The following is a 19,454-nucleotide window of genomic DNA, read 5'->3' as shown; positions in this document are numbered from 1 at the left end:
CATTCTCCGAGAAATTCTCGAAGGATGAGCTGCACCAGCCCCCCAAACCTCAACAAGGCCTTTACGCAGATCAGCAAGTATGCCCATCGTCGCTATTATAGTGCTGAGAAAAAGTTGTGATCACCATCGCTGCAGAATATGCTGCAAGAAAATAAGATTGGTGCCGCATAGAAAGAAAAAAAAAAAAACAATGGTAACTACAGGAAATATTCTTCAAGTTGCTGTTTGTAGAAGCAACAGCTTATCCAATAATGTCAATATTGGTACCTTGAACACAATTTTCTAAAGATTTTCTAGAGGACCTCCCCATCCTGTGGCACTATTCAAAAAGGTAATGAATTCGGATTAAGATCTCATGACAGAGAACTGGATTACATAAAAAAAAAATAAAAATGGCATCTTATTTGCACACTGCTTTATGAGCCGAAATGTCTATCTGTATAACCATTTTAACACAATAGTCTTGCTATATTCATATTAGCGTTGCCAATGTGGGAAATGTAATTTATTAGCACTTTTGTAGGAGTGTCTGTAAATCTGCGCTGTGTGCAAGGATGCAAGAAAACAATTACTTATTGTATTGAACCATTGTTCTGAAAAAGCCTCCAATCATGAGAAAGGCCGAGCGTGAGTCGTCATTTCGTTACAGCTCTACTTTTACTGAAATAGATTGCACAAATACTGCCAGTGTAGATACGATTTATTATTTAACAGTACTTAAACACCACCATCATGGCCCTGTATGAAACAAAGGGAATTGTGTGTTTAAACACCCGCTTAGTACAATATTATGAGGGTGAAATCAGATTTTGATGTGCTTAATCACAAAGCAAAATGGACAAAGATGAACCTCTTCACTAAATAGCAAAGCATACAGTACTTGGATACTCATGATCTGAAAATTCAATATCAGAAAAGCTGACTCCATCTATATTTTGGCAAACATGGATGTCTTCAACTGAAGGAACTTTCCTTTCCTATCACACGATAGTAATTCTAGTCCGGTCCTTGCTAATTCTGCGAACCCAAACTGAATTCCGAAGAAGTACTTTATTTTTTAATTATAGTTCTTTATTTGCAACTAACCATCTGTAATCTAAAAATGCATCTGAGAAAGTATCGGACCACGTCTAGTCTGATTATATGAATGTAAATTGGTCCAGGAATTTTAAAGATATACTTCTGAACTAGAACTGTAACCGCTTGCACAGTATGTAAACGCGTTAATAAGCTGCCACATTGTGTTTGAATGTTTTCTTACAATAGGTCGGTTAGAAGCTAAGCAGCAGGACAAATTCTAGTGCAATCCATGATGTGACTAATAGAAGACGGTTTATGAAGGAGAATAATTTGATCAGAAATTGTAATCCAGTCTAAAATACATTGAAGCCTCGATTCAATCAGCAGCAGGCCACTGAAACTGTGTGCTGCACTATTAGAAAACTGAAGAAATTAAACAGTCACAAAGTACATTAAAATCAGCGAAGTTTGGAATCGCATTTCAAACGTTAACATAGCACTTAACTTTCTCATTGAAAAAATATTGAGTAAATAAAATAAGATGAGGTATGGGCACATGCACACCCAAAGGTATTTAAGTAATGTACTTATATTAAAACAAATAGTATACCCATAAGGACGCTCTCCACATTTTATTTACATTTTAAGACTAACTTTAATCTCAGAATCACATAGCCATACACCCATTTTCATTTTTGTTTCACTAAAACTTAAATGCATGGTTTATTAGAACAAAGACTGTAAACAAATATTTGCCATCGTCTGTTACAAGTAACACACAGGAGCTGCTTAACAGAAAATCCACTCCCACCCCATTTCATAAATACAAGTCATCAAAACAAACCTTACCAAACTTTGTGACATCAATAGTAGTCACGACCCATATTCTCGGCAACGTTATTCAACAACACGAGCAACAGTATTCACTGTGCCTCCTAATTTAAACAATGAACACTTATAAACTGTAGCTCATTTGCTAGACAAGATGAATAAAGCAAGCCGTGCAGTTTATTTCCTTTTGAATTGTGTGAAATACATTATCCCCAGTAATCTGGCTTTCATATCATGCTTTCATCTCGAAAAACCAGGATTTCAACGTTACGCTACTCCAGGCTCATGATAAAAAAGTAAAGTTCCTTGGTGAGAAAGAAAAATTTGCTGCACTTGTTCTCCATTTTGTGCCTGAAAACATAATGGGTATATGTATTTCTGTATACCAGCAAGGGATATTGTTACAATGTGCAGGCCACGCACTCATGAAAGTCAGCTGAAGTTCCTATAAATATGCGGGTGCTCTACAATGTGAAATTAATGATGACATCAATAGGAGTAGAAGGTCGTTGTTTTAAGACAGAAGTTTGCAAATCAGCTAAAATTAATTGCTGTAACATTGTCCTTCTGGGGGTTGCGGAAGCTTCATATTTTCTTTGGCCATCATTATACGCCGCAGCTCTTGAAGTACAACTTTTATGCTATAAGAATTTTGCCACTTGGCTAAAACTGGTATGCTTCTGGAATCCACCTATTGAAAGAGAAAATGGACAGTAAGTAATCTTACTTTGAATAGGTTTAGTTGAACATATTCAAATAAACTGAAAAGTGTACTGGTTATCTATTTTTCTAAAATGCGACGGTTAGGTGCATGCTACTATACATCGAGCCACAACCCCTTGCACTACAGTCAACGGACATGCTAACGTAGCTCCCTCTCGTTCAGGCAGGACAACATTTATTGAAGGAATGTCTGAATAAGACCATATACTTGGTTTGTGCCTCAAGTTCTCAGTATACATCTGTAGATTATTATGAAAAGCTGATCGAATATAAATTCGAAGAACAGCAGGGTGAAGAATGTTACATATAGAACCCTTTTAAATGATACAAAAACTTCAAGCAAACAAGTCAGACAGTTGGTGTGGGGACTAATGTTAAAGACATGGGGAAGGCAATTATAAGTTACTCACCGTAGTGACTAAAGTACTCTTCGTCCATAGTCCCCTTTCCTCCATACTGTATGAGCGTCCCTTCCAAGGGACTGGAGACTGAACCTTCTTCACCAGAAAACACCTTCCCCTTTAAATTTAGAGGCGTGCGGGGGTGCGGCACAGGGAGCATGCGCTGCCCCGACTCCGCCATCAGGCGCCACACCTCAGTCCCCATTGACGCGTCGACAATAGATTCAACAATGCCGAATGACACCAATATTATTAGGGGGGGGGGGGAGGTTGGTGGGACATATGGAGAAAAGGGGACTATGGACTACTTTAGTCACTATGGTGAGTAATTTATAATTACTCTTACGTCCCATCCTCTTTTCTCCATACTGTATGGGCGATTACAACGGATTGTAGCCCCAGGGTGGAGAGGAGACCCTCCTTAAGCAAATGGGTTCCCGAGAACGCCTGTCTGAAAGCTGCATTAGATCGAGAGCCAGCATCCAAACAGTAATGCTTGCAGAAAGCCGAGGGAGAGGCCCAAGTGGCCGCCCTGCTTATGACTTACCAAGGGACATGGCGCAGGAATGCTATGGCTGTTGCCTTGGCCCTGACTGCGTGGGCATGCATGTTGGCCGGGAGCGGCTTGTGGTGGCCCTCATACGCTTCTTTGATGGCAGAGACCATCCAGCGAGATATGGAAGCCTTAGAGGCGTGATAGCCCAGTCTTGAGCCCCTGAAGGTGACAAACAGGGTGTCCGATTTGAGGAAGCCCTTGGTCCTGTCCAAGTAGAATTTCAGAGCAAGCCTGAAATCCAGGCAGTGCAACACTCTCTGTGCTTCGTCCTTGGGATTGGGGAAAAACGTAGGAAGGACTATTTCCTCGTTCAAGTGGAAAGCAGACGGAACCTTGAGCAGAAATGCCGGATGTGTCCGCAGGACTACCTTGTCCCTGTGAAAGGTGGTATATGGCTCAGAGGCAACCAGCGCCTGGATTTCACAGACTCTACGAGCCGAGGTAAGGCCGTTTTGATGGTAACCAGCCCGATGTCCACTGACGGCATTGGCTCGAACGGTTTGTGCGCCATGGTGCCCAAGGCTATGTTGAGGTCCCACACTGGGTGTGGTCTCTTGACGGGCGGGTAGAGCCTTGCGAGTCCGGTCAGATGTTTGACGATCGAGTTGGAGGAGGAGAAAATGCCCTCCTCAGAGTTCCTGTAAGCCCCAATGGCTGCGAGGTATGTGCGGCAGGTGTCTACCTGCACGCCTGAATGAGCGAGGTTCCCCGAAAAAGCGAGCACGTCATCCAGGGTGCACGCCGGGGGGGCGTGGGGGTCGATTCCCTTGGAGTCTGGTCCATTTGCTCTTGTACTAGGCCCTGGTAGCTTTGCTCCTGGCGCCCTGTATGATCTCCAGATTGGCCTGTGAGAGGCTAAGGTGGCGAAGCGTTACCTGCTCAGGTACCACGCTGTGAGGGCTAGTCTCGCTGGCGCAGGGTCGATGACTCTGCCCCCCCCCCCTTGCTGAGCCAGGTGGTCTGCTGGGCCCGTCGGGAGGTGAATCGGGGGCACCTCCGAGAGACTGAGCAGCGCCGAAAACCATGGCCTGGCCGGCCACCATGGAGCTATTAGAATAATGAGGAGTTGGCGAGACTCCTTGATTTTGCAAATTACCCTGTGAATCAGGGGAGTGGGCGGAAAGGCATAGGCTTTCATGCCGGTCCACTGGAGGTGAAATGCATCGCCCAGAGAACCGGGGTCTCAACCTTGCCAGGATGCGAACTGGGGACACTTCTTGTTGTGCCCGGGGGCAAAGAGATCCACCTGGGGGTGGGCCGACTGGTTGAAAATCTCCTGAATAACGAGGTCGTTATTCAGAGAGAAAACGTTTCTAACAATGTTATCAGCAACAAGATTTTATGCACTGCCCCATCAAACTGCATCCCAACCGCCCCACTCCCGAGATCAGATTGTCCCTGCACAGGTCTAGTGCCAAGGGCTGGACTACCAGAGTGAATAGCACGGTCAACGGGCATGACTGCCGAGTATCACTTGTAAGTGGGAATAATGCTGACAGACTGATGCTGGAAATGCATTGGAGGGACAGGGCCTCCATGTCCTTGTCCTGTACTCCCTTATTTTGTGTGTCCAGTGTTATTTTCTGCACAAGAGTAAAGTTGGGACCCCTGGCAGTGCAGCACTTCATCTTTTTGGTCATGTTAAACAGAGACCCTTGGAATACCCTTATGGCACCCATGGGTGGGGAGGTACAACCCTGAAACCCTAATGTACATTTTTGGGCACGCGTGTTGCCCACAGAGTAGGGTATGGGCTGGAGGCAGCTTCATGCTGATATGACAGGAGCTCTGAGTATCCTCCATTTTGGGATACCCAGGCCCTACCATATGAATCAGTGGATCCCTGGTAGAAGGCATGATGGCCCCTGGGGCCTCTTGGTTTCTATTTATTTAATTATTTATTGGTCACTTACTTGGTACTTATACAATTAGCAAAACTGTTTAAATGCGCCCATAGGACAAACAGGGTGGGGACAGGGGAATGCAGACAACATGCATTACTCACTGTAATAGCATTTCTGATGATTGTATCTGCGTAGATTCACATGCTGTGCATATGGTCCGACATCCAGTGGTAACCACAGAGTATCGCATCTAGTCTTTAAGGGACCGAAAGGAGGGGACGTCGGCATAGGCGTGTAACACTATTCCTACCGTGACGTGTGGTGTACCCAAAATCCCTCACGCGCCGAGGGCCCTCCGATTGTATTTTTTCTTCCATGAGGGAGCCCAAGGCTATTGTGAGTGAGTACATAAAGAGAGAAATGTAGTAATACGTCCATGTTCCCCCCCCACCCCTCCCCCGAGAGGCGAGGTAGAGTGGGCGGATATGAATCTAAGCAGATACAATCATCAGAAACGCTATTACGGTGAGTAATGCAAGTCTTCTGAGGCTTGTTAATCTGCTTAGAATCACATGCTGTGCATAGACTAGCAAGCAGTACCCGGAGTTGGAGGTGGGTTAAGAGAAGGAACAGTAGTGAAGAGAGGTCTTAATACTGCTTGTCCCACCTGAGAATCAGATCTAGAATGAGTGTCTAGGCAATAGTGTTTTGTAAAGGTGTACAGAACTCCAGGTTGCTGCTTTGCAAATGGACTCGAGGGGAACATTTGCAATGAACGCTATGGAAGCCCCAGTGCCCGGAGTAGAGTGTGCTCTAGGCTCGAGTTCGCTCTTATCAAGAGTGTAACATAGTGTGATGCAATTGACAATCCACCTTGAGATAGCTGATTTAGAGACAGGATCCCTTTTCTACCAGCTGCCACTGAAACAAAAAACGGGTTAGTCTTTCTCAGTGGTTTTGTTCTTTCCAGGTAAAACATGACGGTCCTGCGCACATCTAGTGTGTGTAGGTTTCTTTCGGCCATGCTAGTGAGTTTCTGGAAGAAAGTGGGTAGTTTGATGGATTGGTTCACATGGAACTTCGAGATGAATTTCGGTGCAAATCTGGGATGAGTGCGCAGAACCACCTTATCACTGAGGACTGTAACAAAAGGTTCTAGAACTGAAAGGGCCTGTAGTTCGCTAACCCTTCTGATAGAAGTGATAGCCACTAGGAAGGCAGTCTTTTAAGTAAAGTCTTTTAGACTTACTTTATGCATTGGCCCAAAGGGAGACCTCATGTGTCTGGTCAAAACCACATTTAGATCCCATCTGGGAACTGGGTTGGAAATTCGGAGGGGGGGGGGGTGAATTCTCTTAACCTCTTCCATAAAAGCCTTAATAATAGGTATTTTCCAGCACGACACTTTCTGTTGTGACGTAGTGTAGGCTGATCGAGCAACTAGATTAACCTTTAGGGAATTAAAAACCAAGCCGGAGTCTAACAAATGAGTTAGGTTCAACACAATGTGGGTAGGCTAGCAGTCAATGGGATTGACGCCCTTGGTTTTGCACCAGATGATAAAGCGTTTCCACTTACTGGAATAGCAATAACGAGTGTTAGGTTTTCTAGCCTCCCTGATTATGTCCATGCATCTCTGAGGGAGTTGAAGGTGTCCAAACTCGGACCTCAGGAGCCAGGTTGCTAAATTGAGTTTGCGGGCATGGGTGTAGTGGCTCCCTTCTGTCCTGAGACAACATGTTGTACAGGCAGGGTGGTTTTGCCGGGGAGTGGGGGGGGGGGGATGAGAAGTGGGACCTTTCCATTAGATGAGCGAACCAGGGTTGGATGTGCCCACATGGGGGCCACCAAAATCATGGTAACTGGTTCCTGGTGCATCTTGTGCACTATTTTGTTGAGTAGGGGAGTCAAGGGGGCGGGAGTGTAGACATTTCCCTGGCCATGGTATCCAGAGTCCGCTCCCCTTGGAGCGGTTCTGGGGGTACCTGGAGGCGTAGTCTTGGCACTAGGCGTTCTCCTGAGTTGCGAACACGTCGATCTCTGGGAAGCCCCATTCTGCGAAGACGTTGGAGATGTCTTAGAAGATCGAGTTCTCCTGGAACGTGTTGTGGCAGTAGGAACGTCTTGTGTCTGAGAGCCCACATCCAAATGTTCTGGGACAGCTTTGATAGCCCTGGAGAGTGTGTGCCCCCCCGTTTGTTTAGGTAATACATGGCTGTGGTGCCGTCTGTCAGGACCAGGACTGTCTTTCCCTGTCGCTGTGTCTGAAAGGCCTCCAGTGCTTTGAATACCGCTAGCAGCTCTAACAGATTTATATGAGATGTTATTTATAACGCGCCTAATAGCCAAAGGTTTCTAAGCACGGACCCGGGGATCAAACCTGCGTTGCTACGTGTCGTCTTGCTTCCAAGACGAGCACGCTGCCCTTGAGCTATCCTACCCAGTTGGTTCGATGCTACTTGTGGGGAGCACACTCCATGCGCTGTCTGCTGAAGCAGGTGAGCCCCGCCACCCCGAGAGAGATGCATCTGAGAGTGGGTTCTACTGCAGGAGTGGTGAAGGTTTTCCCCTTCAAGAGGTTTTCCCTCGACCACCACTGCAAAGAGAGAACGAGGGCTGGCGAGACAACTACCAGATCTTCCCACTGTCCGCTGGCCTGACACCACTGGCTGTTGGGCCACTCTTGCATGGGACGCATGCGCAGCCGCGCGTGGGGAACTAAGTAAATGCATGACGCCATCATACCTAGCAAGCGCATGGCCTTGCGTACCGTCACTTCCCGACTGGCTACATATTGAGGGATCTGAGAAAGCATGTTCTGAACACTCTCATTGGAGGGGAAGACAAGGCTGGCCTTTGTCTGAATTAGAGCCCCTAGAAATTGCTCGATTTGACTGGGGTCTAAGCTGGATTTCTTCTTGTTGATTGAGAATCCCAGACTGAACAGGAGGTCTATTGTCTTCCGAGTATTCACTAGGCAAGTTTCGTAATAGTCCCCTGTTATGAGCCAGTCGTCGAGGTAAGGGTAAACAGGGATGGATAGTCTGCACAGGTGTGCTGCCGCTACTGCCAGTACCTTCGTAAAGCCCCTTGGCGCCGAGGCAATGCCGAAGGGGAGTACTTTGAACTGATAGTGTTTGTCCTCCATCATGAACCTTAGGTATTTGTATTTATTTATTTATAAAGCGCAGCCAGGCCCAGGGGCATACGGGTGCATAAGTTAGATCTGGTTACAGTTGCAATTGAAAGCAGTCAATAAGGGTTACGTTACATTGCAGTTACAGGTGGGTACGAACTTAGTCATGCAAATGCATATATACATAGTCTAGTAGAAGTACATTAATTACAAAAGTGTGCCAGTGACAGTCGATCATGCTGGGATCAGGCGGTTAGGGAGTCCATGTTGTGAAGCCAACACTTTGTGTTATGTTTAAATAGGTTAAATGAAGGTTCTGCTCGCAAAAGCGCAGGTATTGTGTTCCATAATTTGAGGCTTGTACAGGGAAGCTAGCACCACCCGAGTTATGAAGTTTAAATCTCGGTATGGACATAGTGTTAGCTTGTGCTGCTCTAAGTGGTCTTGAAGAAGTGCGAGGTGTAAGTTGGTTGGTGAGGTAGGCTGGTGCCAGGTTGGCCCTGGCTTTATGTGTAAGGGTCAGAGTTTTAAGGGATATTCTGTGCTTGACTGGGAACCAGCGTATTTTGCGTCTGGTCTCCGAGATGTGCATCTTTTTGGGGATGTTGAGAGCAGCTCTGATGGCATTATTTTGAATTACTTGCAGTTTGTTGATATTTTTGTAGCTAGTGCCTAAGTAAAGGGCATTACAATAGTCTATCTTGGATAGGACTAATGCTCTAGCAAGAGTAATGCAATTGGGTGAGGAGATGAACAGCCTACATGCAGTGATCAGCTTGCAGGTGTAAGCGGCTGATGATGCTACTGCATTAGTTTGTTTGGAGAAGGATAAGGTGGCATCGATGTAAACCCCAAGGGTTTTGGTGTTATTTGACACGGGGATGAGATTGCCATCTATGGTGAAGGATTTAAATGCGGGATTGAGATTTTTTGAGTTTGGCGTGAGTGCCAAGGATGATCAACTCGGTTTTTTCGTCATTGAGACAGAGTCCATGATGTGCCATCCATGCTTGAATTACTGAGTAGATTTCATTAAGGGTTTTGCTGTCTGTTTCATAGTTCCCCGAGAAAGGAATGAGTATCTGGGTGTTGTCCGCGTAATTGGTATACGTGACACCCAGATAGTCAAGGATATCAAAGAGGGGCTTTGTGAATATATTATATAGTGTCGGGGACACGCAGGAGCCTTGCGGGACTCCGCAGGGTACTGGTGAAGGTTCAGCAGAATCAGTGGGAGAGAAGACCCTCATGGTTCTGTTCGCCAAGAAGGAACTGATCCAGGCTGTGGCTGCGTCTGAGAAGTGTGCTGCAGTTTTCAAGTGGTGACAGAGTGTTTGATGGTTGACCAGGTCAAAAGCTGCTGACAGATCAAGCAATAAGAGGAGTGCAAGTTTACCATTGTCTTTCAGGATTTGGATCTGGGTAGTGAGATCTATTAATGCAGTTTCCGTACCGTGTCTCGGTCGGAAACCTGACTGCCTAAGTCCTAGGCGATTGTTTCTAAGTAGGCCTGTATTTGTAAATAGGCTGCTCTATCCAGTATTTTTAATAAGAAAGATACAGTTGTTATTGGTCTATAGTTAGACGGGTTGGCTGGATCAAGAGTAGGTTTTTTAAGGAGTGGGATGACCCACGCATCTTTTAGGTTATCAGGCACTACTCCAGTTTTGAAGGAGGCATTGATGAGGTTGGTTATGAATGGTGCCAGGCCGTGCGCAGCAGCTTTGATGATCGGGGCAGGGCAGGCATCACCTTGGCAATTTGAAGGTTTAAGTTTCCTGATGATGTTTTCTACTTCCCAGATTGAGAGGGGTGAGAAGCTGAAAGGTTTACAAGTTGACTTAAAGGTAGGTGATTTGTTAGGTAATTGTTTGTAGTCCGGGTCAGCAAGTAGCAGGGATTTTTTTGCGTTGATTTTAGATTGTAGGCGAGCTATTTTATCTAATAAGGCCTTCTGAATATTACTACACCATAGTGCATCTGTAACACATTTGTCTATGGGGGTAATGGGGGATTCTAGTTCTTTCAAAATCTTAAAGAGTTCCTTTGTGTTGGATTCCGCTTGTGTAATCCTTTTGTTATATGTGTCCTTTTTAGCAATAAAGATGGCTTCTTTGTAACTAGAGGAGGATAGGGTTAGCTCAGTCTTATTGGATGCTGTGGGATGTTTTTTCCAATGTGACTCTGCGGTTCTCTTAGCTTTGCGTAATTCTCTTAGCTGCGGCGTGAACCAAGTGTTAAGGTGACGCTGTGGTTTGGGTTTCCGCAATTTTAGGGGGGCAATGGTGTTCTGTGCTTTAAGTATAGCCTGGTTGTAGATATCCACTGAGACTGTGGGGTCAGCCTCTGAGTCGATATTGTTCAGGATGGGGAGTAGTATGGGTAAGAGTTTGTCAGGTGTAATATCTTTCTTATTTCTCGTGCTGGTAGCTGGGGCGATGATAGGCGCCAGGTGAGGTGTATTGGCTTTGATAGAGAAGGTTATTATGTGGTGATCTGACCAAATGCATGGGTCATTGGATAGAAGGTCAATAGAGCAATTGAGGTGAGTGATCCAGTCCAGTGTTCTGCCTTTGATATGAGTGGGCTCGTGAATAATGTGCATGTGACCCAAATCCGATAAGGAGGGGATTTGAGCGTCCTGGATGACTTTGATGTCGAATGTATTTCTGAATATGATGGCGAGTCCACCTCCCTTCGTTTGAGTGGTGTTTCTGTCGCATCTAATAGCATAATCATTAGGTATAGCAAGGGCCAGAGTTGGACCGGAGGCAGCATTAAGCCAAGTTTCCGTGACTGCGAGGAGATCAAGCTTTTCTTGAGATATAAGGTCAGCAATGTCGAGAGCATGGGCAGGAAGAGACCTAGCATTCACCAAAGCTGCTTTAATGAGTTTGTCTTTTTGGGAAGATTTTTCAGGTGGTACAGGTAGGTCGTGCAAATGGGTATGGGCTAACTTGACTGAGTCAGTGGTCGAATTGGCAGGGTTGTGGTCAGTATGCGAATGTTTCATGCTGCGGGCTCTTAATCTAAAGTTTCTGGTTAAAATGCTAGGGTGGTGGGAGCATGGAGAGGTAGGTGGGCTAGTATTAGAATTCAATCTAGTGTTTCTAATGGCCGTAGTACAAGGTTGGTTAGGTGTTGGTCTGGTAGCAAAGTGGCGTAACCAGAGTGCTGGATCATCCAAATACGGGTTAGCAGGTGTCATGGTGATAGGCCACGAGGTGAGGGTGGTGGTTAACATGAGTGTGCAGGTAGTGTCTTGACTAGGAAATGGATTAGGTTGACTAGTCCAACGTCTAGTGTAGATATACAGTAGGTGGATGAGAGTAGATAGGCACCAATACATGATGTGGGCAGTGCTGCTAGTAAGCAGGGGTTGCAAATGTGGTCTATTGGCGACCATAGGCACAACACAAATCAATGAAATGTGGTCTTGTAGGCGACCATAAGGCACAACACAAATCAATCAAATGTGGTCTGAAGGCGACCATAAGGCATAACACAAATCAAATGTGGTCTTGTAGGCGACCATAAGGCACAACACAAATCAATCAAATGTGGTCTGTAGGCGACCATAAGGCACAACACAAATCAATCAAATGTGGTCTGTAGGCCACCATAGGGCACAACACAAATCATCAAATGTGGTCTTGTAGGCGACCATAAGGCACAACACAAATCAATCAAATGTGGTCTGTAGGCGACCATAAGGCACAACACTAATCAATCAAATGTGGTCTTTTCTGTGCGCTCGCAACATTGAAATATGAAAGTATGCATCTTTCATGTCCAGTGCTGCCATGTAATAGCCCTGTCTGAACAACGGGATTACTTCCTGTAAAGCGACCATACAAAACTTTTGGGGGTTTGACAAACTTGTTGGCTAGGCACAAGTCTAGCACAAGGCGCATGGTGAGATCCTTTTTGGGTACAAGGAAGTACACTGAATAAATACCCTCGATTACCTGTAGAATCGGGACGACTTCTATGGCGCCCTTTCCTAGAAGGATCTCCACCTCTTGCAGTAGGTTACGTAGGTGTTCGAGTCAGGCGTCTTGATTTTGGCGGTCTGAATTGAGGTGGTCAGCAAAATTCTATGCAGTATCCGTGGGCGACCGTCTTGAGTACCCACTGGGTTGTAGTTATCCCCTCCCATACCGTAAGGAAAGATGTTATACAGCCCCCCGACCGGGGTGGCATGGGAGGGGACCTGGATCTGAAGGTCATTTCTTACCAAAGGCCGCAGCGCCTCTGGGTGTGGGAACCTTGGCCTCTACCCTTTCCACATTGCTGTCCTCTGGGCGGATAGGAGGTGGAGGAATTAGGCACTTGTCCCGAATTCCAGTTGTTCCCTACACCATACTGGTTTTGGAGAAAACGAGATTGTCCTTGAAAGGACCGGCGAGAGCAGCTCCCTCTCTGTGGAGAGGATTTCTGGGTAATCTGTTGAAGGGACTTCAGTGTCTCATGCTCTTTCTTGGCTGTTTCCAGAGCTTCGTCCACTGCCTTGCCAAACAAGTTGGTTTCCTCAACGAGTTTTTGTATATTAAAGCTGCCTGTGTCTCTGGCTTGAACCCAGAGCTCCTCAGCCAGGCATGTCGCTTGAGCAGGGTACCCTGTGCCAAGGTCCTTCCCGCTGTCTCAGCAGCGTCTAGGGTGTTTTTAAGCACATTCTGATTGACCTGCTTGCCCTCCGATACGATGGCAAGCAACTTAGCCCGCATTGGTTCTGGTACTTCCTTAAGACCTTCTTGCAGCAGGTTCCATTGGACGTCTGCATAGCTGGCCAGCAGCGTCGTGTTATTGGCTATTCTTGTGGAGAATATCTGCAGCAGTTGTGATCCTCTTCCCCAGTGCATAGAGTCTTTTGGACTCTTTAACGGGTGGTGCCTCTCCTGTAGCCGGGGGACACCAGTCTGTTTCCTAGTAGTGGTAAGTACTAAGAATCTGGTGTGGCATGGCCCTTGATGTAGGCAGGGTCTGTCAGAGGACGACGAAACAGCATCAGAACCCTACGGTTCACCGCCCTGGTTTGAGCTGGCGTCAACAAAGATGGTGCCAATCTCCTCTTGATTGAGTTCAACAAAGGGATGGCCTGGCTGGCCGAAGGTTTTACCTCGAGGATGTTCTAGACAAAATCAGAATCCAGCAAGGCCTCTTGTGTGGCGATATGAAAATGGTCAGCCGCCTTTTTCAAGATGGCGTTAAACGCCATTTGATCGTCCACAGCGGAGGGTTGGCAGACTGGAGTGGAGGGGGGATCCATGCACAGGGCATCGGGTTCTAGGGTGGGCGTGGGGCACAACCATAGTTGAGCATCAACCAGGCGGCTGTCTTCCCAATTGTCCATAGGATCTGCCAGGTCGAGTGCCTGGTCATCCACATTGTAATTGTCCCCAAAGGGGCATCCTCATCCTGCACATATGAGTCTTTAAGGACATCATCATCAGTGAGGTCATAGGTATATTCATCATGTTGATCCTCCAAGGTCCTCTTAAACTTGGATACAGGTATAAAAGGAAGGTTTTCCCAAAGTCTCTTGGGAGCAAACCTTTCAGAATAAGAGACAAATTTCTCTTTCTACCTGGTCCATGAGGACGAACCAGATGGGTCCAGGGGAGGAAAGGGCTCATCTCCCTCTCTGGGACGAGGAGATGTGTCCTTCATGCTAGATCAAGGTACAGGACTGTCAATATAGTCCTTGCAGGGTATAGGGTGCTGCGGCGCGTCCTTCGGCACGTCTCTAGGCTGTTTGATTTTCATCGCCTCTTTCGACCGTTCCTTCAGTCTAACTGCTGAGGCAGTCCTAGCGATGCTCTCGCCGATGCTCGGGGACTCGGGGCGATCTGTCGGTTCAACCGGAGGCTGAGCAGTGGATTTCGTCGCCACCTGGGCCTTAAGCGGCATCTGCGCGTCGTCCTGGAGCGTCTCGACAGCCATGTGTTTTTCAGTGCTAGCGCCCTTCACTTTAGATTGCCCAGTCGCAGGCCACGGTTGTCGATCATAAAAATCAGCGGATCCAGCCGATAGTACGCTGGTACGGCTGAAGCATAACTTTGGGTTGTGTGTTCAGCGTCTACATAGTGTGCGCCCCTGTCGCCGGGTATTTTCCCAATAGCATGACTCCCGTTGTGCCTAGCGGGGTCGGGGATGGGCGCTGCAGACCAAGAAATATCCGCGGTTAGGTTAATGGTGTCTGCAACGGAGGCCTGGTCATCGCTAGTCCACCCCCCCCCCCAATCACTTTCGGTGGTTGCAGCGGCGGAGAAGCGCATTCGGCCTGCGACATGCCGTAGGCCTCCCACCGCTTTAGACGGCGTTCCTTAATCGTCTTGGGGCAAAGGAGTCTACAAGCCGCTTTGTTATGGTCGAGAGGAAGACAGTTGTTGCACCAAGGGTGCTAGTCTCTTCATGGATATTTGGCCCTACACAAGGGACAAAATCTAAATCGGGTCTTGTCCATAGCGCAAGACAGGTACAGCGATGACAAAACCCAGTGAGCAAAGAGGGTGAAAGAGGAAAGGCATACCTGTAAAAAAATAGGTCAACCCCATCCCCATGCTCCCTACTGTACAGGCCAGCCAGAAGGCCCGGCCACGTGGACCGCAGCGCCGGCCGGATCAACAGGCGTCCAAAGTCGTTGCACAGGAATCAAACGTCGAAGTGACTTAAGGGCAATAACGACAAAAGTTGATAATTATGACAATAACGCTATCTCTATGTAAGAGCTCCGCATTAGGGCGACCAGTAATCTGGGCGGAAAAAAACAATCTGAGGGACCTCGATGCGTGAGGGATTTTGGGTACACTACACGTCACTATAAGAATAGCGTTACAGACACGCCTATGCTGACGTTTTCATTCGATCCTCCAAAGACAAGATGCAATACTCTGTGGTTACCATGGATGTCGAACCATATGCACAGCATGCGAATCTAAGCAGATTAACAAGCATCAGAAAATTAATTACAGCAAGGAAAAATTATTGCATTAATAGTACATACAAATAATGAGAATAAAAGGAAGGGGAGACAAACCTACTATGCCTTATGAGTGTTCAGAAGGTGAAAGTGCAGAGGGGGGTGGGGGTAGAGAAGGTGCTTAGATGCTCATGGAGAAGTACTCAAGGTAAGTGTTAAGAGGTGAAGAACGTAAGTGCAACCACCCATGGGTAAAGTGAGCCCAAATAAGTGAAGCAGAAGACAGCGGTTGGGATGAGAGATGTGGGGGGTCCAAGGCACGAGGACACATAAGGGCCCTGCACGAACTTAAGGAGGTCTTGCTCAAGACGCAAAAGGAGAGGAAGCCAGCCGAGGAAAGTGATCACCCACCAGCTCTGTTTAGCAAAGCGCTTAACACGCAAGGAGTTGGTGCCAGAGAAACAGAGTCTAGAAGGAGAGTAGTTGGTCAGGAAGGGTTGAAGATCAGAGTGGTCCCCGGCCCCAGATAGTCTTGTGTATGAAAGAGGGATGTGAATTTAATCTGTGCTGAGACCGGGAGCCAGCGAAGGCTTTGCACGGCAGGAGAGATGCAGCTCCTGGGCCTGAGGACAAGGATAAGTCTTGCTGCCCCATCTTGGATTAGCTGGAGGGGTTGCATGGTGGAGGAAAGAAGATTAAGGAGGTGGCTATTGCAGTAGTCTAGCCTAGAGAGAACCAGAGCACAGTTAAAATTGAGTCTCTGCGGGAAGGTGAGGAAGTGTAGAGTCCCTTTAAGAAGGAAAGTGGGACTTCTTGACAAAGTCCTGAATGAGGGATGAAGGAAAGGAAGGAGTCAAAGAGGACTCCAAGAGTCCTAGCTACAGTGGAGTGGGTGGGGGGCCATGGAGGAAGGCCAGGGTGCAGGGAACCCAATAGGGAGAATCTCGGTTTAGCTGGCATTGAGGCAAAGGTCATTGGCAGTGCACCAGGCCTGGATGGCAGAGTGGCAATCATGGATGAAGGGGAGTGCAAGGGTGTCAGTGGACAGTTTGAAGAAAGGTTTTGTATCGTCAGTGTAGCACTGGAAGTTGGAGAAGGAGGCAATGAGTCGTGCCAGCAGAGAATAGTATACGTTAAAGAGCCAGGGCAAAAGAATGGAGCCCTGGGGGCCGCCACAGGTAGAGGAGGAAGAAGGGGAGGAGAAAGGGCCCAGAATGATTTTGGAGGAACGGTCAGTTAGGAAGGAGGTAAGCCAGTCCAGTGCCGCTCTGAGATGGCAAGGGTCTCATGGAGCCTTTTTAGGAGGATGGAATGATTCACTGGGTCAAATGCAGAAGAGAGATCAAGAAGGATGAGGACAGCAGGAGAATTGGAGTCAAGAGATGCAAGCAGTTCTTCATGGGTGTTCAGAAGAGCAGTTTCCGTTCCTCTGGATGCTCGGAATCTAGACTGGTGGTCATGTAGACTGCCAACAAGTTCGGTATGAGTTGAGTTGGGTGAGGGCCAGCTTCTCATGCAGTTTTCCCAGGAAGGGGATGATGGAAATTGGGCCGTAGTTGGCTGGCCAGGAAGGGGCTGCAGAGTTTTTTTAAAGGAGGGGTTGCACATGGGAGTGCTTGAGGGAAGATGGAAAAGAACCAGTAGCAAAGGAGTGGTTGCACAGATCAGCAAGAACAGGGGCAAGAGGTAATTTTCCTTGATGGTTCTGGAGGAGCAAGGAGCAACTTGTTTGGATGATACCTTCATGGAGTTGGAGTTGACAACTATGGCGACTCCTTCAGGGGAGACAGGACTGAAGGAGGGGGGGCAAATGGAAGGGGGGGACGACAGAGGAGGGTTGGGTGAGTGCGTGACAAGTCTGATCAGTATGTCGTGGGTTTTGGAAGTGAAGTGAGGCGAGTGCCTCACAGAGGGACTGGGAAGGAGAAGGGGCAGAAGATGCTGCAGATGGGTTGGCAAGTTCCCTGCAGATTTCTGGAGAGGTGGAGTAGAGTGGGTAGAATGGGTCGGGGCAGAGGAAGGAAGGAAGTTGATGATAGAAGGCAGGGGCCGGTCAAATAGGAGGAGGTTGATCTGAGGGCCTTGAACCATGACTGTGCCCATGATGTAAACATTGATACAGCAGCGAGAAGAAGCCCGCAAGGAGGACTTCCCACTTGGTACCGCCATTAATGGAAGTTGAAGAATAAGGTGCTCGTTACCCTGTTTTCCCAAAGTCCTGGGAGGTCCCGACTATGATCCATCCCCTGGCTGGCTGTTGGGTGGAAGAACCATATATGGCATTGTGGGGGAAGTCTAGGCCAGACTGGCTGGAGCCTTCCCAGTGACTTTATGTTGTGGGTACACCCTTGGGGTGGGACCTGTGTGAATAGAGTGTGACACCAATATGCATTATGAGTGTCTGGTTTCTGTGTGTGTGTGTGTGACACAATGAATGAGACGGCCCTGGATGAAACGGACATGAATGCAGTGTAGTGTGCTGAAAGGCTGGGTGCTTGCACCAATACACATTCCTTGTTATGGGTGTCTGGGTGGAAGTGAATGGCCTGAATGCCAGTGAGCCGGATTGGCTGGCTGGCTGGCTGGCTGCCTGCCTGCCTGAATGCCCTTCTGTGTGATTGGCTGAATGACATGATCACACGCAAGGAACGTGATCGCGTCATTCACGCCATTCAAAATAGCTGCCACTTTCAATCCTAGATGGTTACCATGCCGCAAGGATCACGCTACACAACGGGAAACCAGCGTGAAATTCAAAAACCCTATTAGGTAAGCCTTTTGGTTTTTGCCTTCATCATAAGAACAAAAACAAAAGACTAAGACATCTTTTAAAATCTGATGAGTAGGATAATTAACAAGCGACCAAAATTTAGCATGCTTATATTTATTTCAGCAAAACAAGTGCAAGATAATTGCACATTACAAGAAAGTGTTCCCATTTCTTCTCAAGTGATCACATATGTGACTCCCAAGCAACAAGATAGAAAAAATTGTGAGTACTTAATTCTAACATTAAGATAGTGGTATCTCAATCAATTCTAGGTTTCAAACCCAAAGAAATACACTAACCCTCCTGATGAACCACCCATAATACATGGTGGAGAAACACGTGTCGAGGGACTTTGTTTGATGTACCCAACTAACATTTACAAAGATCTTGACACAATCTATCAGATTCTTCTCTTTTTTTTATGCGATTGGCTGAATGAGCCTGGCTCCGCCAGAGTGAATGAGGGACAGAAGCATATATCTGGGACTTCTCACTTACCAATTAGTTCAGAAGCTGAAGTTGAAACTCATCCTTTAAGCCCAGCTGGAAGAAGAATTACTGCTGCATTTCCTTTGACGAAATCTAAAAGCTATCGAGTCTGTCGAGGACTGATCCGAGCGAGGACCTCGTTGGGAGACCTCACCCCGTGCTACGAGGGAGCACCGTGCAAAAGCTGCTCTTCATCGAGGTACCCTGGAAGACCGTCGCGAAAGGCTGTCGACTGGAGAAGGAGTCCGCAGAGAATCCTGAGAAACGCTGGGATATCGGGGCCATCGAAGTCTGTTGCCGGTGACCAGGGTTCGGAAGATTTCCTTGACCGCTGGAAGCCAGTCGAAGCGCGTCGCCCAGAAGCGGGGACACCTTGACCCGTGCTGCTCAACGACCGGATCCACAAAAGCTCCACCTTTGCCCAAGAACATTTGACAGATGGTTCCCTTGCCATCACAGTCGACCATTTTGCCGACAAATACGTTTCCGAGACAATGATGGAGTGAAGATCCAATGTCCAACCCGTGGTCGGGTCCAGATCGCCAAAGATATCACGAGTTATGTGCTGCGGCTGCAGCAACGACAGGCCAAAGGACTGCCGAAGCAACTCCCGACACTCGATGCCCGCTGCCGGGCCTACATCCATCAGCAAGTCTTCTTTGTGGCACCGAATAGTTTGCATCGAGGTGGACCACACGCCTCATCTTCCCAGGACTTCCACGAACGATCATTGAAGAGCACAGGGAAGGTTGGAGCTGTTGT

At 47.4% G+C, this 19,454-nt stretch overlaps 1 protein-coding gene across 1 annotated transcript in view; it reads right to left on the bottom strand.

The window, feature by feature from the left end:
• Positions 1-1,637: 1,637 nt before the first annotated feature.
• The window catches only part of UBE2V2 (ubiquitin conjugating enzyme E2 V2), a 287,981-nt gene continuing 270,164 nt past the window's right edge, over positions 1,638-19,454 (bottom strand). Inside the window, exon 4 of the mRNA XM_069621028.1 lies at positions 1,638-2,542. Coding sequence (XP_069477129.1) covers positions 2,396-2,542 — 147 coding nt within the window. The 3' untranslated portion in view covers positions 1,638-2,395. The remainder of the gene's footprint in view (positions 2,543-19,454) is intronic.

This window comes from Ambystoma mexicanum, chromosome 5q (genome assembly GCF_040938575.1).
Source record: "Ambystoma mexicanum isolate Mex_15411 chromosome 5q, UKY_AmexF1_1, whole genome shotgun sequence".
In the NCBI taxonomy this organism is placed as follows: Eukaryota; Metazoa; Chordata; class Amphibia; order Caudata; family Ambystomatidae; genus Ambystoma; species Ambystoma mexicanum.
Note: the sequence above shows the minus strand (reverse complement) of the source record. Positions and strands in the feature narration are given on the sequence as shown.